This window comes from Hyla sarda, chromosome 6, assembly GCF_029499605.1.
Source record: "Hyla sarda isolate aHylSar1 chromosome 6, aHylSar1.hap1, whole genome shotgun sequence".
NCBI classification, from domain to species: Eukaryota; Metazoa; Chordata; class Amphibia; order Anura; family Hylidae; genus Hyla; species Hyla sarda.
The window spans coordinates 210,061,217-210,087,316 of NC_079194.1; the positions used below are offsets into that span (position 1 = coordinate 210,061,217).

General features: G+C 42.8%; 1 protein-coding gene across 1 annotated transcript in view; it reads left to right on the forward strand.

Annotated features, from left to right (window-relative positions):
- Nucleotides 1-26,100, forward strand: part of NOD2 (nucleotide binding oligomerization domain containing 2) — an 83,553-nt gene that overhangs the window by 10,275 nt on the left and 47,178 nt on the right. The window contains exons 3-4 of the mRNA XM_056526359.1: nucleotides 18,957-19,469; nucleotides 21,577-21,685. Of these exons, the coding sequence (XP_056382334.1) occupies nucleotides 19,011-19,469; nucleotides 21,577-21,685 (568 nt within the window). The 5' untranslated portion in view covers nucleotides 18,957-19,010. The remainder of the gene's footprint in view (nucleotides 1-18,956; nucleotides 19,470-21,576; nucleotides 21,686-26,100) is intronic.

A 26,100-nucleotide genomic window follows, 5' to 3' on the forward strand; every position in this document is an offset into this window, starting at 1 on the left:
GTGTGAACCTAGCCTTACGCTGATCCATGCAAAGCTATGGCTTTGCAGGGATCAGGGTAAAAGATCAGTGTGTGCAGTGTAATAGTCCCCTATGGGAGCTACAACACTGCAAAAACAAAGTGAAAAAAGTTAATAAAGGTCATTTAACCCCTTCCCTAATAAAAGTTTGAATCACCCCCCCCCCCTTTTCCCATACAAAAAAAAACCTGTGTAAATAAAAATAAACATATGTGATATCACCGCGTGCGTAAATGTCCAAACTATAAAAATATATTGTTAATTGAACTGCATGGTCAATGGCGTATGCGCAAAAACATTCCAAAGTCCAAAATAGTGTATTTTTGGTCACTTTTTATATAACAAAAAAATGAATAAAAAGTGATCAAAAAGTCTGATCAATACAAATGGTACCGATAAAAACTTCAGAACACGGCGCAAAAAATGAGCCCTCATACTGGCCCATACGTGGAAAAATAAAAAAGTTATAGGGGTCAGAAGATGAAAATTTTAAACGTATACGTTTTCCTGCATGTAGTTATGATTTTTTTTCAGAAGTAATACAAAATCAAACCTATATAAGTAGGGTATCATTTTAACCGTGTGGACATACAGAACAAAAATAAGGTGTAATTTTTACCGAAAAATGCACTGCGTAGAAACGGAAGCCCCCAAAAGTTACAAAATGAATTTTTTTCTTCAATTTTGTCCTCATTTTTTGCGCCGTGATCAGAAGTTTTTATTCGTACCATTCTTGTTTTAATCAGACTTTTTGATCACTTTTTATTCATTTTTTAATGGTATAAAAAGTGACCAAAAATAAGCTTTTTTGGACTTTGGAATTTTTTTACGTGTACGACATTGACCGTGCGGTTTAATTAACTATATATTTTTATAGTTCAGACATTTACGCATGCGGTGATACCACATATGTTTATTTTTATTTTTATTTACACAGTTTAATTTTTTTTTATGGGAAAAGGGGGGTGATTCAAACTTTTAATAGGGAAGGGGTTAAATGACCTTTATTAAGACTTTTTTTTTACTTTTTTTTTTGCAGTGTTATAGGTCCCATAGGGACCTATAACATTGCACACACTGATCTCTCATGCTGATCACTGGCATGTATTAACACGCCTGTGATCAGTGTTATCGGCGCTTGACTGCTCCTGTCTGGATCTCAGGCACGGAGCAGTCATTCATCGATCAGACACCGAGGAGGCAGGTAAGGGCCCTCCCGGTGTCCTGTAAGCTGTTCGGGACACCGCGATTTCACTGCGGCAGTCCCGAACAGCCCGACTGAGCAGCCGGGTTACTTTCACTTTCATTTCAGACGCGGCGGTCAGCTTTGAACGCCGCGTCTGAAGGGTTAATACAGGGCATCACCGCGATCGATGATGTCCTGTATTAGCCACGGGTCCCGGCCGTTGATAGCCGCCGGGACCGACCCGATGTGACGCGGGGACACCGCGTGACCCAGCGGCATATCGCGGGAGCCGGCGGAGGACGTACATATACGTCCTTTGTCGTTAAGGAGTTAAGGGGATATGGTATACCAATGCTAAGAACACCTCCCTAGTGAGGGTGGGAACTTATGTTAATTGCAATGGTTATATAAGCTTGGGCAACCACCTAATAATGGAGAACTATGAAGTGTTTGATTGACTTTGTTTGATTTACTTTAGTGTATACATTCTGATAATGAATTGGGACGGGAGTAAGATATTTACTACGCTGTTTGTATTTTTAAAATAAACACATCAGTCAGAGCAATGTCTATTTTGTACACAGTTTATGCTACATATTTAAATGGCTAACAATTTTATATAATCCAAACAAACATGCCAGATAAAGCCAGATAAACATGCTTAGTTGTAATCTTTTGTTCATAGACTGTTATGGGCTAATACTTTTTTTTCATATTACAGAAATCATACAGTGTAGCATAACATGCCAGATTGCGAGTATACTTTCCCACATGTTGCAGATACACTGCAGATTTTTTGCAGCAGACAATGTGCCAATGGCAGAAGTGGATCCAGCTGTAACGGAGAAGTATAGAAACCTTCCTTTATATTTCTCTTCCAGCTGGATCCACTTTTGCCTTTGAAACAATATCTGCTGCTTAAAATCTGCAGTGAATCTGCAACACGTGTTCCTAAAACATTGCTCATGGAGGCACCATAGAATGTCATGGGGTGTGTATAAAGCCATCATACAATGTGTATTAAAATCAATATACTCTATGGACTTGCATTGCAGTAAAGTGCGAAGGAGATTCAGCAGACAGTTAAGAGCGAAAGTAAGTAGACGTATGCAAGAAAGGAAGCATGCTTAGACTTAGGAGGGGAGAAACATTTCACCATGCACTCCTGCTAGCTACTGTCTTCTGTTACAACTCTAAACACTCTTACTGAGAGCTTTACAGCAGTCGATAAGTGTCTACGAGGATAAAGGTGGAGGCTTGAGGACGTGCTGGTATGTAAAATAAACTTTTATGTGTTATTCTGCACTCAGACTATCTACACTGTAATGTATATGCAAAGCAGCTGTTTCAGAAAGCATGTGCAAATTCTCCCGGACCCTGTTATAATCTGTCGGATGACTTGGTGTAGAGAATTTTCTTAGAATTTTTTGTTTTTTTGCTATGAGCCTGGCAAACTAACATTATAGAGCATGGCAACATTACCCACTGCAATGGTTTGTCAGTTATACAAAGAATAGCTCTGACATATGTGATGTTTTATTTGAAGGTCCATTTGTATGCTTATAGTAGGGGATCCCGTATATTTAGACGCTGCTATAATTTGTATGCTTGTTGCTCAAAATATAGAACTGGCCTCATACAATGTTTATTAAAATCAATATACTCTACGGACTTGCATTGCAGTAAAGTGCGAAGGAGATTCAGCAGACAGTTAAAGGGGTAGTCCAGTGGTGAAAAACTTATCCCCTATCCTAAGGATAGGGGATAAGTTTGAGATCGCGGGGGGTCCGACCACTGGGGCCCCCTGCGATCTCTCTGTACGGGGCCCTGGCTCTCCGCCGAGATAGCGGGTGTCGACCCCCGCACGAGGCGGCGGCCAACACGCCCCCTCAATACATCTCATCAATACATCTCAATGGCAGAGCCGGAGATTGCCGAAGGCAGCGCTTCGGCTCTGCCATAGAGTTGTATTGAGGGGGCGTGTCGGCCGCCGCCTCGTGCGGAGGTCGACACGCCCCCTTCCCGCGGGCTGTCGGGGCTCCGTACAGGAGATTGTAGGGGGCCCCAGCGGTCGGACCCCCCGCGATCTGCAACTTATCCCCTATCCTTAGGATAGGGGATAAGTTGCTCACCACTGAGTCACCACTGGACTACTCCTTTAAGAGCAAAAGTAAATAGAAGTATGCAAAAAAGGAAGCATGCTTAGACATAGGAGGGGAGAGACATTTCACCATGCACTCCTGCTAGCTACTTTCTTCTGTTACAGCTCTAAACACTATTATTGAGAGCTTTACAGCAGTCGATAAGTGTCTACGAGGATAAAGGTGGAGGCTTGAGGACGTGGTTTCCTCTAGCTACTCTAGTTTACTCCTACTCTCCATAAAAATATGTTAAAGTCAGATTTTTGTTTATATTGTTTTCTTTGGTTTAATTTGGTGCATCTTCAAACATCTTTATATACATTTATGTAAAAAACATTTATATATTTTAGACACTCCCTGTGGCTTATGCAACAAGGGAGAATGGCTTATAGGGGAACTCAGGTACTTAACAACTTATCCCCTATCCATAGGTTGTTAAGTACCGGAGGAGAGCGCGTCTTTTTACCCACACCACCCGATTTCGGGGTACTCCATGTCAGCGACACATGGGCTCTGCTCAGAGAGCAGAGTGCTCACCTCCCTTCGCCAACACTAACATCCTAGTGACGTGAGAATTGAATTAATGAAGCGGGAGGTGGGCCATGGCAGAATACAGATGAGGCACGTGAGCTCAGCCAGCCGGCTCCCCAACTCCAATGTGCGCTGGGGCGCATTAGGAATAAAGCTATTTTCTACCATAACACTGTACCTAAGAAACAGATTTAAGTAAGTGGCCCGTCATTTTACAGCTCTTCCCATGCACTATAAGCCAGTATCCTGGGTTTAGTGTAAGTGAACCAGCTGTAAGATTCTCTTTAAGATATAGGTTCCTATATTATTGATGACCAGAAGAGCCAGGCCATCCTAGGTAGAAGACCTAGCTACACCCAACTTGTTATGTCATAATCTTGCATATTGTGCTCTCAGCACAACACATTTTTCTCTTTACAAGTCACATGATTCTTATCATGTCATTTAAGGAAATATGGGGGGGAATGCCACACACATTTACATCGCTTTTTCTCTAGGACTTTTTTTTACATCCTATAAAGTTCTGTTGGAAGAAGAAACACCAAATATGATAGCCAGCATGTTTTGTTAAAAAAAATAGCTAGTGACCCAAAAACACCAGAAGGGGAAAACAGAAACAAAAATGCCATGCAGGTATGACATTTCAGATTTTCTTATTGATTCTTAGCTAACTGGATACCATGCTTTCACAAAAATAAAGTGTCGCCAGTAGTATGTTTTTCACCTTTTTTTTTTTTTTTCTGGGGGGGGGGGGGGTGGGTGGGGATATAATATAATATGTAAACCTACCTTAACGGAAGCATATTGGGGGGACAGAAGCACTTGATATTTTGTAATGTAGTTACACAATTCTGAAGTGCTCTCTAACAGTAAAATAACCATTTGCTTAAAGGTAGGGTATACTGTTTTCATTATTGCTTAAAGAAGCTGCCTTTCTCTTTACTGACTTACTATACAAACCTAAATTGCATATAAAGTATGGAAAGTATTCAAGTCTCTCTGTTGTCTAAAGGCCTCAGGTTGACTTCCCAATTTGTTATTTCTATTACAAGTGCATATAGTGGTACCAATATGTGGATGTCCACTGATCTAGATGAACAATATATGTATATTTCAAAATAATAAATACAATTATCATTCTACTATAGGACTAATTATGAATTTGACACCTCTAAGCACATTGGTTAACCACAATAGACCAATAGAGTATGGTGCCCCCCCCCCTTTTTCTACAGACTCTATACTGTATAGGGTACACAATCTTAGCCAACCTAATAAACATCAAGACTCAATATACCGTAACAAGCAATGTGTGCAGCTCACAACAAAAAGGTCCAAGGTTAGGTGGTCAAATTGCCAATCCCCACCGGCTAAAAAGGGAAAAGAACAACACAAATATTTAACCATACCTCAAAGACCTCACCATACAATACGGTGCATAATGAAGATATTTTCAAAAATTGAAGACAGAATATATATGAAAAAAATGCAGATAGTTTATTACCAAATAATGTAAAATATAAATAAAATGTACATATATTAAAAAGCACCAATTCTGCTCCTACCACTGGGCCCTAGTGGTGGATGCAATATAATGTATTAGCAATAATAGTTATGAATGCCAGCACTATAAAGGTAATTTGGAACTATGCTATAAGTCCAATATGGTGGTTAATGGCAGTAAATCTCCAGGCCCCTAGATATCCTCTGGAATGCCGTTGTATATTTTTCATTTTTTCATTTTGTTTATTTGCATTCTATTTTTCTAATTTTTATTTTATACAAGTGGAGTACCCGACGTTGCTCGTTTTTCCCTCCTAATCCTTGTTGGGGAGGAACATAAACAAAGGAGGAAGCTTTTGACTTCATAACCCGTCCTCAAATATTGTTGTCATATACCAACCCCATATCCCATCCTCCTATCCCGACCCCTATCCTATCATTATATCTCAACCTCATATCCCGTCCTCATATACCGACCTCCTATCCCTTCCTCCTATCCCAACCTCCTATCCTGTCCTCCTATCTCGACCTCCTATCTCGACCACCTATCTTGACCTCCTATCCCAACCTCCTATCCCGACCTCCTATCCTGTCCTTATATCTTGTCCTCCTATCCCGACCTCCTATCCCGACCTGTAATATGTGTACCAGGTATTGAAATATCTCCAGCCGTACGGAAGTTATGTGGGAACATATATTTCCCATTGATTTGCATGGGACTTTAAACAAAACCCCTGACCCTCACAAATGGAGGTAGTTAAGGGTTAAATTAACTATCCTATATTTTAAGTGGACATATAAGTGACATGTCCACTTAAAATATAGTATTATCGAAATATCTCCAGCCGTTTGGAAGTTATGCAGTAACATATATTTCCCATTGACTTGTATGGGACTTTTAACATAAACCCAGCCCCTGGCAAATGGGGGTGAGTAAGGGTTAAATCACCTATCCTATGTTTGTTGTTGACATATAAGTAACATGTGTGCCAAGTTTCATGTTAATATCTTTAGCCGTTTGGACGTGATGCTGGAACACACACACACACATACACACATTGGCCCTCATTTACTAAAGGAGAACCGATGGTTTTTCTCGGTTATTGAGCCCAAAATTTGGTCGCATCCCGCGTGCGACCAAATATGCGCCCAAAATTTAGGCACACAACCTACATTTTCAAAAACACTTGGAGAGTTTAATTTAACCTACAAAATGGGCGTGGTTTATAAAAAAATGGGCGTTAACCCGACAAAATGGAAAAATCACTCGGAGTAATTGTGAAATCACTCTGAAAAAAGTGTGATTTCTCAACTCTGAAAAACCGACAGCCCAGGGGTCGAGTGAAAATGGAAAAATGGAGTGTTTTTGAGGAAGGGACAGCTGGCCATTGTGGTTCATGATTAAATTACTTGTTCTATACTTTAAAAGCATTTTTAACCCCTCAACGCTTTTATGATTAAATTATGTAATAGATTTTTTTTTTTTTTTATATATATATATATATATATATATATATATATATATTTTTTTTTTTTTTATATATATATATATATTTTTTTTTTTAACTTTTGGGTTGTTAACCCATTAACAATCATGAATGTAAAGTTACATCCTTGTGCAGAGTAACTTTACTTTATTTATTTGGTTTAATCTTTATTTTTCCAGTGCGACACTTTTTATTCCCGTGCGACAGAATTTAATATCGTGCGACACAAAAAAAACTGACACATGCGACAGATTAGTAAATCACAAGGAAAAAAAAGACGAGTACACTGAATAAAAAAACCTAACCGACACTCCAGTCTTTGTAAATGAGGGCCATTGAGTTTTATGTATATAAATATACTAGCTGAGTACCTGGCGTTGCCCAGTTTTTCCTTCTTAATCCTTTTTGGGGAGGAAAACAAACAAAGGAGGAAGCTTTTGACTTCATATCCCGTCCTCATATATTGTTGTCATATCCCGTCCTCATATCCCAACCTCCTATCCCGACCTCCTATCCAGTTATCATATCTCGACCTCATATCCAGTCCTCCTATCCTGACCTTCTATCCCGACCTCCTATCCCGTCCTCCTATCCCTGGCAAATGGGGGTGGGTAAGGGTTAAATCACCTATCCTATGTTTGTTGTTGACATATAAGTAACATGTGTGCCAAGTTTAGCCGTTTGGACGTGATGCTGGAACATACACACATACATACATACATACACACACACACATTGAGTTATATATATATAGATTATGGTATATTTATTTTTATTTATTTTCATTTTATTATTATTTAATTTTTTTCTTTTTTCTTAATTTTTTTAATTAAATTTTTATCTATTTATATTTCAATTTTTTTTTATAAATTTTTTTCATTTATTATATTATATATATTTTATATATTTATTTATTTTATTTATATGATTATTATTTATATTTATTTTTATTTATTTTTTATTTATATTTGTATTTTCATTTTTATTTTTATCTCACTTTCATTATGCTTTACATCTTTATTTTTATTTTCCATCCATTTTTTTTCTTTTCATATTCTTTTTATTTCATTTTATTTGTATTCTCATTTCTATTTCTATTTATAGTTACTGTATATTTAATCTACTTTTATTTTTATTTTCCCATATTAGTATTATCTATCTGCATTCTATCAGATATCTGTTCTGGACATGTGTCATAATATTAGTTTATGTCTTTAAATGAATACTCTTTTTTATTTCACGCCCCCTCCCATAGACATGAATGGAGGGAGCGTGGCGTCACATCCCCAGTCCCGGAAACCCGGAGGTTGAATGCGGGTGCTGCAGGGAGATCGCGTGGGGTCTCAGCAGCGGGCTCCCTGCGATCAGACATCTCATCCCCTATCCTTTGGATAGGGGATAAAATGTTTTTGCCCAGAATACCCCTTTAAAATAAGTTACCAGCTCTTGTAAATTATCAGCTTTCAATGGTAAAAAAAAACTACACTGAAATCAATGGTAGGTAGTTTAAAAAAAATAAATAGCCCTGATTTTGTCCATCTGAATATGTCCCTAGAGTTTCCTAGTATCATCTAAGATGGCTAGTTTTTTGTTGCTGGCAGCATATAACCTTTCACGCCTAGTATCATTACTATCAGTATCACAATATTATGGCTGTATGTACATTATATGTAGACTTGCTAGCCAGCTTCTTATGTTAACAATGCTTGATAGATTTTTACATAATTATTAAAGGGGTACTCCGGCGGAAAACGTTTTTTTTTTTTTATCACCTGGTGCTTCTATTAAAAAATCTTAATTCTTCCAGTACTTATTAGCTGCTGAATACTACAGAGGAAATTCTTTTCTTTTTTGGAAAACAGATCTCTCTGCTGACATCATAAGCACAGTGCTCTCTGCTGACATATCTGTCCTTTTTAAGAACTGTCAAGAGTAGGAGAAAATCCCCATAGCAAATATATGCTGCTCTGGACAGTTCCTAAAATGGACAGAGATGTCAGCAGAGAGCACTGTGGTCATAATGTCAGCAAAGAGCTCTGTGTTCCAAAAAGAAAATAATTTCCTTTGTAGTATTCAGCAGCTAATAAGTACTGGAAGGATTAAGATTTTTTAAATAAAAGTAATTTACAAAGCTGTTTAACTTTCTGGCACCAGTTGATTTAAAAAAGAAAAAAAATTCCACCGGAGTACTTCTTTAACCCCTTAAGGACCAGGCCATTTTACACCTTAAGGACCAGAGCGTTTTTTGCAATTCTGACCACTGTCACTTTAAACATTAATAACTCTGGAATGCTTTTAGTTATCATTCTGATTCCGAGACAGTTTTTTCGTGACATATTCTACTTTAACTTAGTGGTAAAATTTTATGGTAACTTGCATCCTTTCTTGGTGAAAAATCCCAAAATTTTATGAAAAAAATGAAAATTTTGTATTTTTCTAACTTTGAAGCTCTCTGCTTGTAAGGAAAATGGATATTCAAAAGAATTTTTTTTTGGTTCATATATACAATATGTCTACTTTATGTTTGCATCATAAATTTTATGAGTTTTTACTTTTGGAAGACACCAGAGGGCTTCAAAGTTCAGCAGCAATTTTGAACTTTTTCACAAAATTTTCAAACTCGCTATTTTTCATGGACCAGTTCAGGTTTGAAGTGGATTTGAAGTGTCTTCATATTAGAAATACCCCATAAATGACCCCATTATAAAAACTACACCCCCCCCCCAAAGTATTCAAAATGACATTCAATAAGTGTATTAACCCTTTAGATGTTTCACAGGAATAGCAGCAAAGTGAAGGAGAAAATTCACAATCTTCATTTTTTTACACTCGCATGTTCTTGTAGACCCAATTTTTGCAAGGGGTAAAAAGGAGAAAATTTTTAGTTGTATTTGAAACCCAATTTCTCTTGAGTAAGCACATACCTCATATGTCTATGTTAATTGTTCAGCGGGCGCAGTAGAGGGCTCAGAAGGGAAGGAGTGACAAATGGTTTTTGGGGGGGCATGTCACCTTTAGGAAGCCCCTATGGTGCCAGGACAGCAAAAAAAAAACACATGGCATACTATTTTGGAAACTAGACCCCTCGGGGAATGTAACAAGGGGTAAAGTGAACCTTAATACCCCACAGGTGATTCACGACTTTTGCATATGTAAAAAAATTATTTTTACCTAAAATGCTTGGTTTCCCAAAAATTTTACATTTTTAAAAAGGATAATAGCAGAAAATACCCTCCAAATTTTGAAGCCCAATTTCTCCCGATACAGAAAACACCCCATATGGGGGTGAAAAGTGCTCTGCTGGCGCACTACAGGTCTCAGAAGTGAAGGAGTCACATTTGGCTTTTTGAAAGCAAATTTTGCTCTGGGGGCATGCCGCATTTAGGAAGCCCCTATGGTGCCAGAACAGCAAAAAAAAAAACCCACATGGCATACCATTTTGGAAAATAGACCCCACGGGGAACGAAACAAGGGGTAAAGTGAACCTTAATACCCTACAGGTGTTTCACGACTTTTGCATATGTAAAAAAAAAAATAAAAATTTTACCTAAAATGGTTGGTTTCCCAAAATTTTTACATTTTTAAAAAGGGTAATAGCAGAAAATACCCCCCAAAATTTGAAGCGCAATTTCTTTCGATTCAGAAAACACCCCATATGGGGATGAAAAGTGCTCTGCTGGCGCACTACAGGTCTCAGAAGAGAAGGAGTCACATTTGGCTTTTTGAAAGCAAATTTTGCTCTGGGGGCATGCCGCATTTAGGAAGCCCCTATGGTGCCAGGAGAGCAAAAAAAAAAAACACATGGCATACCATTTTGGAAACTAGACCCCACGGGGAACGTAACAAGGGGTAAAGTGAACCTTAATACCCTACAGGTGTTTCACGACTTTTGCATATGTAAAAAAAAATATATTTTTTTACCTAAAATGGTTGGTTTCCCAAAATTTTTACATTTTTAAAAAGGGTAATAGCAGAAAATACCCCCCAAAATTTGAAGCCCAATTTCTTCTGATTCAGAAAACACCCCATATGGGGATGAAAAGTGCTCTGCTGGCGCACTACAGGTCTCAGAAGAGAAGGAGTCACATTTGGCTTTTTGAAAGCAAATTTTGCTCTGGGGGCGTGCCGCATTTAGGAAGCCCCTATGGTGCCAGGACAGCAAAAAAAAAAACACATGGCATACCATTTTAGAAAATAGACCCCTCGGGGAACGTAACAAGGGGTAATGTGAACCTTAATACCCCACAGGTGATTCACGACTTTTGCATATGTAAAAAAAAAAAAAAATTTTTTACCTAAAATGCTTGGTTTCCCAAAAATGTTACATTTTTAAAAAGGGTAATAGCAGAAAATACCCCCCAAAATTTGTAACACAATTTCTCCCGAGTACGGCGAAACCCCATATGTGACCCTAAACTGTTCCCTTGAAATAGGACAGGGCTCCAAAGTGAGAGCGCCATGCGCATTTGAGGCCTAAATTAGGGACTTGCATAGGGGTGGACATAGGGGTATTCTACGCCAGTGATTCCCAAACAGGGTGCCTCCAGCTGTTGTAAAACTCCCAGCATGCCTGGACAGTCAACGGCTATCTGGCAATACTGGGAGTAGTTGTTTTGCAACAGCTGGAGGCTCCGTTTTGGAAACAGTGGCGTACCAGTAGTTTCTCGCTGGCAGTTTGAGCTGCGGCAGAAAATTTGCCACAGCTCAAACTTGCAGCCGGATACTTACTGTTAACCTCCGCCCATGTGAGTGTACCCTGTACTTTCACATTGGGGAGGGGGGAAAATCCAGCTGTTGCAAAACTACAACTCCCAGCATGTAGGGTCTAGTGCATGCTGGGAGTTGTAGTTTTGCAACAGCTGGAGGCTCCGTTTTGGAAACAGTGGCGTACCAGATGTTTTTCATTTTTATTGGGGAGGGGGGCTGTGTAGGGGAATGTATATATGTAGTGTTTTTTACTTTTTATTTTATTTTGTGGTAGTGTAGTGTTTTAGGGTACAGTCGCACGGGCGGGGGGTTCACAGTAGTTTCTCGCTGGCAGTTTGAGCTGCGGCAGAAAATTTGCCGCAGCTCAAACTTGCAGCCGGATACTTACTGTAATCCTCCGCCCATGTGAGTGTACCCTGTACGTTCACATTGGGGGGGGGGGGGGGGAGAAACATCCAGCTGTTGCAAAACTACAACTCCCAGCATGTACGGTCTATCTGGGAGTTGTAGTTTTGCAACAGCTGGAGGCACACTGGTTGTGAAACACCGAGTTTGGTAACAAACTCAGTGTTTTGCAACCAGTGTGCCTTCAGCTGTTGCAAAAGCTACAACCCCCAGCATGTACGGACAGTGGAAGGGCATACTGGGTCTTGTAGTTATGCAACAGCTGGAAGCATACTACTTTGGCTGGGGATGCTGGGGATTGTAGTTATGCAACAGCTGGAGACACACTGGTTTGCTACTTAACTCAGTGTGCCTTCAGCTGTTGCAAAACTACAACTCTCAGCAGTCACCGACAGCCAACGGGCATGCTGGGAGTTGTAGATATGCAACCACCAGATGCACCACTACAACTCCCAGCATGCACTTTAGCTGATTGTGCAAGCTGGGAGTTGTAGTTATACAACAGCTGAAGGTACACTTTTCCATAGAAAAAAATTTGCCTCCAGCTGTTGCAAAACTACAAGTCCCAGCATGCCCATAAGGGAATGCTGGGAGTTGTGGTGGTCTGCCTCCTCCTGTTGCATAACTACAGCTCCCAGCATGCCCTTTTTGCATGCTGGGAGCTGTTGCTAAGCAACAGTAGGAGGCTGTCACTCACCTCCTGCTGCTGCTGATCCACACCGCGCAGGTCAGTCCCTCCGCCGCCGTCGCTCCTGGGGCCCCGATCCCAACATTAACGCCGGGGAACGGGGTCCCCAGCACCCGGGGTGCACGTCCCGCACCCGCTCACGTCCTCCGGAAGAGGGGCGGAGCGGGTTGCGGGAGTGACACCCGAAGCAGGCGCCCTGATTGGTCGGCCGTCAAATCACGGCGATCGTGAGGTGGCACCAGTGCCACCTCACCCCTGCTGGCTATGGCTATTCGGGCCGTCTCTGACGGCCCCGATCAGCCAGTAATTCCAGGTCACCGGGTCACTGGAGACCCGATTGACCCGGAATCGCCGCAGATCGCTGGACTGAATTGTCCAGCGATCTGTAGCCATCGCCGACATGGGGGGCATAATGATGACGAGGGACTGACCTGTGCGGCGAGGAGGGGGCCTGGGCGATATGCCGTGATGCCTGCTGAACGATTTCAGCAGGCATCGGGCACCGGCTCCCCTCCGGCTAGCGGCGGGGGGCCGGGAATGGACAGGACGTACTCCTACGTCCTCGGTCCTTAACCCCTTAAGGACACATGACGTTCTCATACGTCTCCATTTCCGAGTCCTTAAGGACACATGACGTATGAGAACGTCATGTGTTTTACCGGCCCCCCGCAACCATCTGGAGCGGAGCCGGTGCCCGATGCCTGCTGAAATCGTTCAGCAGGCATCGGGGCATATCGCCCAGGGGGGTCATTATGACCCCCCATGTCGGCGATGGCCGCAGAAAGCTGGACAATTCAGTCCAGCGATCTGCGGCGGATTCCGGGTCAATCGGGTCTCCAGTGACCCGGTGACCCGGAATTATTGGCTGATCGGGGCCGTCAGAGACGGCCCCGAACAGCCAGAGGCAGCAGGGGTGAGGTGGCACTGGTGCCACCTCACGATCGCCCTGATTCGTCGACCAATTCGGCCGACCAATCAGGGCGTCTGCTGCGGGTGTCACTCCCGCAACCCGCTCCGCCCCTCTTCCGGAGGACGTGAGCGGGTGCGGGACGTGCACCCCGGGTGCTGGGGACCCCGATCCCCGGCGCCCCTGTTGGGATCGGGGCCCCAGGAGCAGCGGCGGCGGCGGAGACGACGAGGGACTGACCTGTGCGGCGAGGATCGTTGGAGGTGAGTGACAGCCTCCTGCTGTTGCTTAGCAACAGCTCCCAGCATGCAAAAAGGGCATGCTGGGAGCTGTAGTTATGCAACAGCAGGAGGCAGACCACCACAACTCCCAGCATGCCCTTATGGGCATGCTGGGACTTGTAGTTTTGCAACAGCTGGAGGCACATTCTTTCTATGGAAAAGTGTACCTTCAGCTGTTGTGTAACTACAACTCCCAGCTTGCACAATCAGCTAAAGTGCATGCTGGGAGTTGTAGTGGTGCATCTGGTGGTTGCATAACTACAACTCCCAGCATGCCCGTTGGCTGTCGGTGACTGCTGAGAGTTGTAGTTTTGAAGGCACACTGAGTTAAGTAGCAAACCAGTGTGTCTCCAGCTGTTGCATAACTACAAACCCCAGCATCCCCAGCCAAAGTAGTATGCCTCCAGCTGTTGCATAACTACAACACCCAGCATGCCCTTCCGCTGTCCGTACATGCTGGGGGTTGTAGCTTTTGCAACAGCTGAAGGCACACTGGTTGCAAAACACTGAGTTTGTTACCAAACTCGGTGTTTCACAACCAGTGTGCCTCCAGCTGTTGCAAAACTACAACTCCCAGCATGCACTGATAGACCGTACATGCTGGTAGTTGTAGTTTTGCAACAGCTGGATGTTCCCCCCCCCCCAATGTGAACGTACAGGGTACACTCACATGGGCGAAGGATTACAGTAAGAATCCGGCTGCAAGTTTGAGGTGCGGCAAAATTTCTGCCGCAGCTCAAACTGCCAGCGAGAAACTACTGTGAACCCCCGCCCGTGCGACTGTACCCTAAAAACACTACACTACACTAACACACAATAAAATAAAAAGTAAAAAACACTACATACACACATACCCCTACACAGCCCCCCTCCCCTCCCCAATAAAAATGAAAAACGTCTGGTACACCACTGTTTCCAAAACGGAGCCTCCAGCGGTTGCAAAACTACAACTCCCAGCATGCACTGATAGACCGTACATGCTGGGAGTTGTAGTTTTGCAACAGCTGGATTTCCCCCCCCCCCCCCCCCAATGTGAACGTACAGGGTACACTCACATGGGCGGAGGATTACAGTAAGTATCCGGCTGCAAGTTTGAGCTGCGTCAAATTTTCTGCCGTAGCTCAAACTGCCAGCGAGAAACTACTGTGAACCCCCGCCCGTGCGACTGTACCCAAAAAACACTACACTACACTACCACAAAATAAAATAAAAAGTAAAAAACACTACATATACACATACCCCTATACAACCCCCCTCCCCAATAAAAATGAAAAACATCTGGTACGCCACTGTTTCCAAAACGGAGCCTCCAGCTGTTGCAAAACAACTACTCCCAGTATTGCCAGATAGCCGTTGACTGTCTAGGCATGCTGGGAGTTTTACAACAGCTGGAGGCACCCTGTTTGGGAATCACTGGCGTAGAATACCCCTATGTCCACCCCTATGCAAGTCCCTAATTTAGGCCTCAAATGCGCATGGCGCTCTCACTTTGGAGCCCTGTCGTATTTCAAGGCAACAGTTTATGGCCACATATGGGGTATCGCCGTACTCGGGAGACATTGGGCTTCAAATTTTGGGGGGTATTTTCTGCTATTACCCTTTTAAAAAATGTAAAATTTTTGGGAAAACAAGCATTTTAGGTAAAAATATATATATATTTTTTTACATATGCAAAAGTCGTGAAACACCTGTAGGGTATTAAGGTTCAAATTACCCCTTGTTACGTTCCCCGAGGGGTCTAGTTTCCAAAATGGTATGCCATGTGTTTTTTTTTTTTGCTGTCCTGGCAGCATAGGGGCTTCCTAAATGCGGCATGCCCCCAGAGCAAAATTCGCTTTCAAAAAGCCAAATGTGACTCCTTCTCTTCTGAGACCTGTAGTGCGCCAGCAGAGCACTTTTCATCCCCATATGGGGTGTTTTCTGAATCGGGAGAAATTGGGCTTCAAATTTTGGGGGGTATTTTCTGCTATTACCCTTTTTAAAATTGTAAAAATTTTGGGAAACCAAGCATTTTAGTTAAAAAATATATATATTTTTTTACATATGCAAAAGTCGTGAAACACCTGTAGGGTATTAAGGTTCACGTTACCCCTTGTTACGTTCCCCGAGGTGTCTAGTTTCCAAAATGGTATGCCATGTGGTTTTTTTTGCTGTTCTGGCACCATAGGGGCTTCCTAAATGCGGCATGCCCCCAGAGCAAAATTTGCTTTCAAAAAGCCAAATGTGACTCCTTCTCTTCTGAGACCTGTAGTGCACCAGCAGAGCACTTTTCACCCCCATGCGAGGTGTTTTCTGTATCGGGAGAAATTGGGCTTCAAATTTTGGGGGGTATTTTCTGCTATTACCCTTTTTAAAAATGTAAAATTTTTGGGAAACCAAGCATTTTAGGTAAAAAAATATATATTTATTTTACATATGCAAAAGTCGTGAATCACCTGTAGGGTATTAAGGTTCACTTTACCCCTTGTTACGTTCCCTGAGGGGTCTAGTTTCCAAAATGGTATGCCATGTGTTTTTTTTTTTGCTGTCCTGGCACCATAGGGGCTTCCTAAATGCGGCATGCCCCCCAAAAACCATTTGACGCTCCTTCCCTTCTGAGCCCTCTACTGCGCCCGCCGAACAATTAACATAGACATATGAGGTATGTGCTTACTTGAGAGAAATTGGGTTTCAAATACAAGTAAAAATTTTCTCATTTTTATCCCTTGCAAAAATTCAAAAATTGGGTCTACAAGAACATGCGGGTGGAAAAAATGAAGATTTTGAATTTTCTCCTTCACTTTGCTGCTATTCCTGTGAAACACCTAAAGGGTTAATACACTTACTGAATGTTTTTTTAATACTTTAGGGGGTTTAGTTTTTATAATGGGGTCTTTTATGGGGTATTTCTAATATGAAGACCCTTCAAATCCACTTCAAAACTGAACTGGTCCCTGAAAAATAGTGAGTTTGAAAATTTTGTGAAAAATTTCAAAATTGCTGCTGAACTTTGAAGCCCTCTGGTGTCTTCCAAAAGTAAAAATTCATAAATTTTATGATGCAATCATAAAGTAGACATATTGTATATGTGAACCCAAAAAAAATATATTTTGAATATCCATTTTCCTTACAAGCAGAGAGCTTCAAAGTTAGAAAAATGCTAAATTTAAATTTTTTTCATCAAATTTTGGGATTTTTCACCAAGAAAGGATGCAAGTTACCATAAAATTTTACCACTAAGTTAAAGTAGAATATGTCAAGAAAAAACTATCTCAGAATCAGAATGATAACTAAAAGCATTCCAGAGTTATTAATGTTTAAAGTGATAGTGGTCAGAATTGCAAAAAACGCTCCGGTCCTTAAGGTATAAAATGGCCTGGTCCTTAAGGGGTTAAGGACTCGGAAACAGGGGCGTAGGAGTACGTCCATTGTCCTTAAGGGGTTAAGTTACCCCATATAGTCACTATATCATTGAGTTAGTGTGAGCGCCATTTTAACTCTGCTCTGTTTGGGGTGCGTAGAGAAAGAGTGATGCAGTTTCCCATAGCAACCAATCAGATTGCCCCTTTCATTTTTCAGTGGCCTTTTTTTTTTTCATGAAAGAAGCAATCTGATTGGCTGCTATGGGCAACTGCACTACTCTTCTTCTACACAGGTTTTCATGAATCTCCCTTAAAGGGCCTCATTTCCTCAGAATGGAGTGAAATTTTCTTTGTGGGTCTTTTTTCCTGATATTTTTTCATAGTAGTCTTTTCCCTACATTTTGCACACCTCCTTTCCCCGGCAGCTATGCCCCTTTTTCTGTTTTTCTGAAAAAAGTGGAGACTTAATTCGCAAATTCTGGCACACGACACATGGGACACAAAAATCCTGCAAAATCTACTCAGAAAGGCCTTAGTGTACATAGCCTTTTAGGTCATTCAATGCTCCCCTGTTTTGTTTTGAGGCTTCTTAAGGGTACGTTAACATGGGCAGGTTACCTGCTGCAGGCTTTCTGCGGTGGATTTTCTGCTGGAATAATTTGGCTATGGAAAATCCGCTGTGGGACACCCATCGCAGTTCAAGCCCATAGCGGGAAACATGAGGGTAACCCGCCCATGTTAAAGGGGTACTCTGGTGCTTAGACATCTTATCCCCTATCCAAAGGACCAAGGGACCCCCGTGATCTTGCACACGGCACCCCGTGTGTAATCAGTCCCCGGAGCGTGTTCGCTCCTGGTCTGATTATGGGCGATCATAGGGCGGGCGGCATGTGACGTCACGCCTGCGCCCCCGTGTGACATCACGCTCTGCCCCTCAATGCAAGCCTATGGGAGGGGGAGTGACAGCTATCACGCCCCCTCCCGTAGGCTTGCATTGAGGGGCAGCGTGACGTCACATGGGGGCGCAGGCGTGATGTCACACACCGCCCGCCCTGTGATCGCCCGTAATCAGACCCGGAGGACTGATTACAAACGGGGTGCCGCATGCCAGATCACGGGGGTCCCCAGCGGCGGGACTCCCGCGGTCAGGCATCTTATCCCCTATCCTTTGGACAAGGGATAAGATGTCTAAGCACCAGAGTACCCCTTTAATGTACCCTAAGGATCTGTTCACACAGGTGTAGTTTGTGCAGACTTTCCGCAGCATCAGCTAGGTCAGCTGAAAATCCACAAATCTGCTACTATTGCAAATTTTCTGCTGACCAATTGAAGTCAATGCTAGAAACATCTGCATGAAATCCATCTGTGTGAACAAACCCTAAAGCAGAGTTCACACCTTTTATTTTAGTAAATATTTGGCTGTAGTTTGGTCAGTATTTTTGGAGATAAACTATATTGGAAAAGTTTGCACTTTTTGTGTGTTTTGGACCCACTCCTGTTTTTGGCAAAAAATACTGATCCGAATACTATAAGCCTTATGTACTATGATTCCTCTTTTTCTCTCTTTTCATAGTGAATTTTAATTCACTTTCCCATCATATTTATGAAGAGAGCTACTTTGCATACCCTGTGGAAAAATAAGGAATGATTTAGATGACTGATGGACAGTTATTATGCAAATTGGTAACAGATATGTTAGTTGTTCATATTTGTTGACATGAAATTTAAACTTCCTTATACTGCCTTTTTTTGTCTTTTTAGAAGTTTTTCCCTTTTTCAGGGATTTGTGATATTCCACAATAACCAGAATGTGGGATGAGCTCACTGCAGACTGTCCAGACCAAAAGAAGTTACTTGGTGTCTGCACTGGCTGGAGAGTCAGTGGAGAAATATGAACGTTTACTTGACCATCTTCTTTCTCAAAATGTCCTTAATGGTGAAGACTATGAAGGATTAAGTCTCGTAGGTCAACCCTTGTCCACTCTGGTTAGATGCCTTTTAGACACTATCACAAGAAAAGGTGAAACCATCTGTAAACAGTTTTTGGATGCTTTACATAAAGTTGAGGACTCAGCTCATGAAGACCACCTATGTCTACAGCTTTCGGAGGACTTCTCTCAACCTTCTCAGTATCTACAAAGGGAACGGCCAAGAATTGTCCATTTAATTCATAAGTATATAAATACTATTTTGCAACAACTTGTGGAGCATCGCTACATCCAACAGATTGAAACTGACCATATACAGCTGCCTATATTTTCTACACCACAGAAGGTGACTTCACAGTAACAAATTATAATATTTATTTATTGGATTATGGTCATTATCTGTTATGGTCATGTGATGCTGCATTACAGTTAGGGTGTTTTCTCATAGATCAGCATTTGTTTAACCCTTTGCTGACCCATGACGTACATTTACCTAATTGGTTTTGTAAGGAAGTATGGCGCGGGGTCAGCAGCCAAGCCCGTGCCATAGCCAGCAATGACCAACACTGGAGATCACTCTGATGCTGGTCATTTAACTATTTAAATGCCACGATCAATAGCGATTGCAGCATTTAAATTGTTTTTATATGAGTCATTAGTGGTGCAGAGTGGCTTGATGTAATTACAGGTTGCTGATTGGTGGTTAGGACAGCATGAAGGTTAGGCCTAAGGGTACGTTCACACGTGCGGATTTACAGTGTATTTTAAGCTGCAGATCTGCCGCTGAAGGACCTCTGTATGGTGCCCTTAAATGTGCCTGCTCAGAGCGGCAATACGCCGCTTCAAGCAGAGACACTGCGATGTGCGAGTTGCCGCGCATGCGCGGTGTACTCGCACACATCGCGGCTGCTTCCCCTGCTCAATGAGCTAGGCCGAGAGCTGCTGCGATGTGCGAGTATACTGTGCATGCGCGCGGTGACTCGCACATCGCAGTGTGTCCGCTCCGAGCAGGCACATATAAAGGAAGCATATAGGAGGTCCTTCAGCGGCGGATCCGCAGCGAAATACACAGCGAAAATCCGCACATCTGAACGTACCCTAAAAGTGTTAAAAAAAAGTGGTTAAAAAGGTTTTTAAAAATGTAACCCCTCCCGCCTCAATAAAACCTTTTAACAGCCCTCATTTCTGGAGAATTACAAAAAAGTAAACAGAAAAAAAAAACATATTTGGTAATGCCACATTTGGAATTGTTCAAACTATAAAATTATCACATTCCTGATCCAGCACTGTAAACGCTATAAAAAAAAAATCCTTATGCCACAATTGTCAAATAAATGGGTCTGTACTTGGCAATGCACAGCTTTATACATTTTTTAAAAGAGTACCTATTATGATCTAAACTCTCCCTAATCCCCCCCCCATCTGTCCCTGACTCTCACTGACACTATCCCTGTGTTTCTATTCATTCAATACCCCCTCTATTTACCTGATTTATTGTCTTCTTGGCTGCTCATTCAGCCGTCCTAGTGTGAGGGAGGAAGGGGGCGTGGCCGTGATCACAGCACGGCCGGCAGCTCTGAGTCTTTGCCTCTCTGTTTACAACTGCACGTGCAGAGAGAAGAAAGATCGGAGCTCAGATAGTAAAATGAATGAGTCATGAGTATGCTCTGCTGTGCTATGAGCACAGTGCTGGCTCCTGCCTTTCTGATTGACAGGCAGGAAGCAGCACTGAGCTTGTCTGTGTCCCGGCTGCAGTCTGAGATTTCGGACACCAGTATGAGTCTGAAATCTATTTAAAAAAAAGGCTTGCGGCCAGGACTGGTAGGGAGACCCCTAGTGGTCATTTTTTCAAAGTGGAAAATTTAATAAAAAGAAGCATATTTTTTAATAACATGCAATTGGAATTATTCTGCATACATTAATCTATAATATATCAAAAGTTTTTTTTTGATGAAAGGTACCCTTTAAGGATAACTCCAGTACTTAAAGGGATACATCACCCCTGAACATCTTATCCCCTATCCAAAGGATAGGGGATAAGTTGTCTGATCTCTGGGGGTCCAGCCACTGTGATCTCTGTGTGGCACCCTGGCATTCAGAACATTTGTGTTCAGAACACTGGGTTGGGGTGGCCAGGGCCATGACGTCACGTCACGCCCCTCCATTCATGTCTATGGGAGGAGGCGTGAAGCCTGTGGTCGCTTGTCACGACCACAGCCGCCCAAACCCAGCGTTCTGAACAAAGATTTTCAGAACGCCAGGTTGAGTTTCCTACCAACTCAGTAATATATATATATATATATATATATATATATATATATATATATATATAATACTGGAATACCCCTTTAACTTGAAAGATGTGTTTATGTGCTACTGTATCTACAATATTGGTTTTTTAATCAAAAATGTGTACATTATAACGTGTTAAATTGTGTTCATGACTTATTAAGGCAAGAAGGCTCCTTGATCTCCTGAGGGTAAAGGGAGATGAACCAGCAAGATTCCTAATAGAATTCATTCACAATGTAGGCCAAGGGCTAATAGCTCAAGTTACAGATGGTAAGTGAAATTCAATTCTTATTAGTAATGTAATCCATTTTGGACTTCAGTGTAGAAGACCAGTAAGTCTCATAATGTTTATATATGTTTTGGTAGTGTTTAGGATGTAATCCTCTTCCTTTACACACACATACAGACACACACATATTGTTCTGGGTTATAATTGGATATTTGCAAATAGTGTGTTCCCGTAGGGTCCTTGCCGAAACCCTTACCCAGTGGTATATCACATAAAATGTTTATGTATATAAAACAAACATGAAAAAGACATACAAACTGTAAAATGTACAATAAATAGATGCATATTTTGGTGCATATATATAGCTATAAAAAGGCATAGCACGTAACGAATCGGAACCAGGAGCCATCACTATTAGGTATACAAGGTATTACCAACACTTAGCCATATAAAGTGGTATATTACATTGTCTTTTAGCTCTTTTATGTATATTAGTACCTTGATGGGCTATTTTTATACCTGATATACTTTTCATATATACATATAGCCAGTTCTTCTGATTACATTGACTTCAGTACTCCTGGGGGTATAGGATTTTAACTGTGCACTTAGTACCCTAAGCCCTGTATAGGTGGTTAGATCAACTTTTCTTTTTGACATAAGCCATAAACTTTGTTTCCACTTGGTAGTTTTTTGGAATCCTGCCCCTGCAGTTTTTGAGCCAAAGCCAGAAGTGGATCCAGCTGGAAGGAAAAGTGTAAGTCTCTTCCTATGTATTTCTTAATCTTTTTGAATCCACTTCTGGCTTTGACTGAAACACTGCAGTGGCAGGATTCAAAAAAATTGTCATATGGAAAACCATCCTTAAAGGAGTAGTCCAGTGGTGACTCAGTAGTGAGCAACTTATCCCCTATCCTAAGGATAGGGGATAAGCTGCAGATCGCGGGGGGTCCGACAGCTGGGGCCCCCTGCGATCTCCTGTACGGAGCCCCGACAGCCCGCGGGAAGGGGGCGTGTCGACCTCCGCACGAGGCGGCGGCCGACAGGCCCCCTCAATACAACTCTATGGCAGAGCCGAAGCGCTGCCTTCGGCAATCTCCGGCTCTGCCATTGAGATGTATTGAGGGGGGGTGTCGGCCGCGCCTCGTGCGGGGGTCGACACCCGCTATCTGGGCGCCCCGTACAGAGAGATCGCAGGGGGCCCCAGCGGTCGGACCCCCCGCGATCTCAAACTTATCCCCTGTCCTTAGGATAGGGGATAAGTTTTTCACCACTGGACTACCCCTTTAAAGAAGCGGTACTACGCCCCTAGACATCTTATCCCCTATCCAAGAATAGGGGGATAGGGGATAAGATGTCTAATCGCGGGGGTCCCCAGCGGCAGGACCCCCCGCGATCTCGATTGCGGCACCACAGACATCCGGTGCATGGAGTGAACTTCACTGCATGCTGGATAACTGCCGATGCCGGGCAGAGGCTCGTGATGTCACGGCCACACCCTGCTTGTGATGTCACGGCCACACCCCCTTAATGCAAGTCTATGGGAGAGGGTATAACGGTCATCACGCTTGCTCTCATAGACTTGCATTGACTGTGGCCATGACGTCACGAGCAGGGTGTGGCCGTGACATCACAAGCTTCCAGCACTGCCCCCGATGCTCTAAACGAACGCTGGGTGCAGCAGGGAGATCATGGGGGTCTTGCCGCTGGGGACATCATCAGATATCTTATCCCCTATCCTTTGGATAGGGCTAGGGGCAGAGTACCCCTTTAAATTGGTTAAAGGTATCTAAAAATATGCATTACAAGTTGTTTTCCACTATGCACATTCATAATAGTTATAAATGTTATATATCTATTAGAGATGAGCATAACAAATCCGAATATCGCCGCAATTCGATAAAATGAATCGCTTCATAAAACTCCATTTAGTGCGGTCCAGGCTCCAGGGCATCTAAAATGGCGGCTCCATGTGTGAGGACATGGGGATAGGAACTCTGGGAAGGCGGGTAGGTGGGATCACCCTGAACCACATGCAGCATGCAGCAGTCAGTCAGCCCTGTGATGTCACAGCCCTATATAATTGGCAGCCATTGCTGCATCCAGGACTTTCAGCGTTTTATTGCAGAGAGAGAGCAGTGTTTGTGTTCCACAGAAAAACAGTTTTACAGCAGCGATTCACCACAAGCCCAAATCATTGCAGAAAAGCAGTGACAGGGGAGAGAGACAGAGAGAAAGTACACTTTTGGGTGTACTACACAGCGACTCTACTGCTGCACTGTGGTGTACAACAACTCTAAAGCTAATAGGGGCCAGTTAGGGTGAGCACTAAAAGCCATAGTCACCTACTTTTAGTGCCTAATACAGTTTTAAGCGAAGTGGAGCGTATTGTCCTCCTCTCATAAGTGTAAACTGTACGTACACCTACGTGGTGTACGATTTTTTTCCTTTTAAACTAATTTGGGCCAGTTCCAGTGAAAGGCCAGCCAAAGCTACACACTTGTTTTTGTAGCCTAATACAATTTTAAGCATAGTGGAGCGTATTGTCTTCCTCTCTTAAGTTTGAACTCTATGTACACCTACATGAGTAGCTTTCTTCACCCGCATAGTGAAGCAACTCATCAGCACCAGGTAGACCTTGAGCAGGACCTTAACCAGCAGGTGGAGGCATACCTTGACATGACCCTGCCAACACACCTTGAAGATCCGCTGGTCTTCTGGGCACCCAAACTGGATTTGTGGATGCAACTAGCAGTGTTTGCCTCTGATGGCACAGTAGTGTGCCATCAGAGTGGGTGTTTAGTGCGGCGGGGCCATAGTAACCTCAAGGAGAACTCGCCTGTCCACCAAAAATGTGTAGAGACTGATCTTTGTCAAGATGAATCAGGCTTGGATCAGCCAGGATTTCCACCCACCAATGCCTGATGCATCAGAGTAGATTGACCATGGTGCCACACCAACACTTCACAAATATGAATACTGCAAAAAAAAAAAAAAAAATTTTATGTGCTGCTCCCCAGTTACTCCACATCAGACCACAAGTAAGTATTGAGAATATGCATTAGCTAAAACTTAACTTTTCTTAGGATAAAATACAGTATATGGACCCAATTTTTTTTAAAGCAAACAAAAGGAAAGGTGTGCAAAAAAAAAAAAAACACCATGTGCCACCTATACCACCAAGTATTAATGTGATGCAAAGACCTCTAAAAGGTGGAAGGGAACAATGTATGGTCCATTGTAACAGGTGGGGGTAAAAACTTCCCCTGTAAGGCCCTACTCTTGCCCTATTAATCCCCTTCTCCGCAAGTGTTATTCGCCCTATAAAAGGCGGCCCCACACAGGAACCTCTCCCTATTTCCACCTAAAAACCCTGGAAATGGCACCGGGTCACTTTCAGGACTTCTGATGCTGCTGATGCCACCTCCAGGCTGTGTCATTCTGCCACCATATGTTCTCCTCATGCTGATGCCACCTCCAGGCTGTGGAATTCTGCCACCATATGTTCTCCTCATGCTGATGCCACCTCCAGGCTGTGTCATTCTGCCACTAGATGGTCTCCTTGTGCTGCCGCCACCTCCAGGCTGGGTTATTCTGCCACCATGTGTTCTCCTCATGCTGCCGCCACCTTCAGGCTGTGTCATTCTTCCACCATATGTTATCCTCATACTGATGCCACCTTCAGGTTGTGTCATTCTGCCACCATATGTTCTCCTCATGCTGATGCCACCTCGAGGCTGTGTCATTCTGCCACTAGATGGTCTCCTCATGCTGCCACCACCTCCAGGCTGTTTTATTCTGCCACCATATGTTCTCCTCATGCTGCCGCCACCTCCAGGCTGTGTCATTCTTCCACCATATGTTCGTCTCATGCTGATGCCACCTCCAGGCTGTGTCATTCTGCCACCATATGTTCTCCTCATGCTTCCATCACCCCCAGGCTGTGTCATTCAGCCACTATATGGTCTCCACATGCTGCTGCCACCTCCAGGCTGTATCATTCAGCCACTATATGGTCTCCTCATGCTTCCGCCACCTACAGGCTGTGTCATTCTGTCGCCATGTGGTCTCCTCATGCTGCTGGCACATTAAATCAACATTTTTATGTTCATAATCTATTTAAATCTTCAATTTATATTTAAAAAAAATCTTTTCAATTGTGAAGCCCTATGGTCTCGTCAGGCTCCTGCCACCTCTAGGCTCTGTCATTGTGCCGCCATGTGATCTCCTTGTTATATTGATCTTGTAGTAGTAATTATACACTATTGAAACTGTAATTACCTTGACTGCTGCGACCTCCAGACTGTGTCATTCTGCCGCTATTTGGTCTTTACTGGCTCATGTCAGTTTTTTTTATAGCTATTCGACCCAAATAAATTTGGATCTAACATAACTTTTTGGGAAAATTCAGCTAATTGGACAAATCATCGCTAGTCGTCATATGTTATCTCTGGAA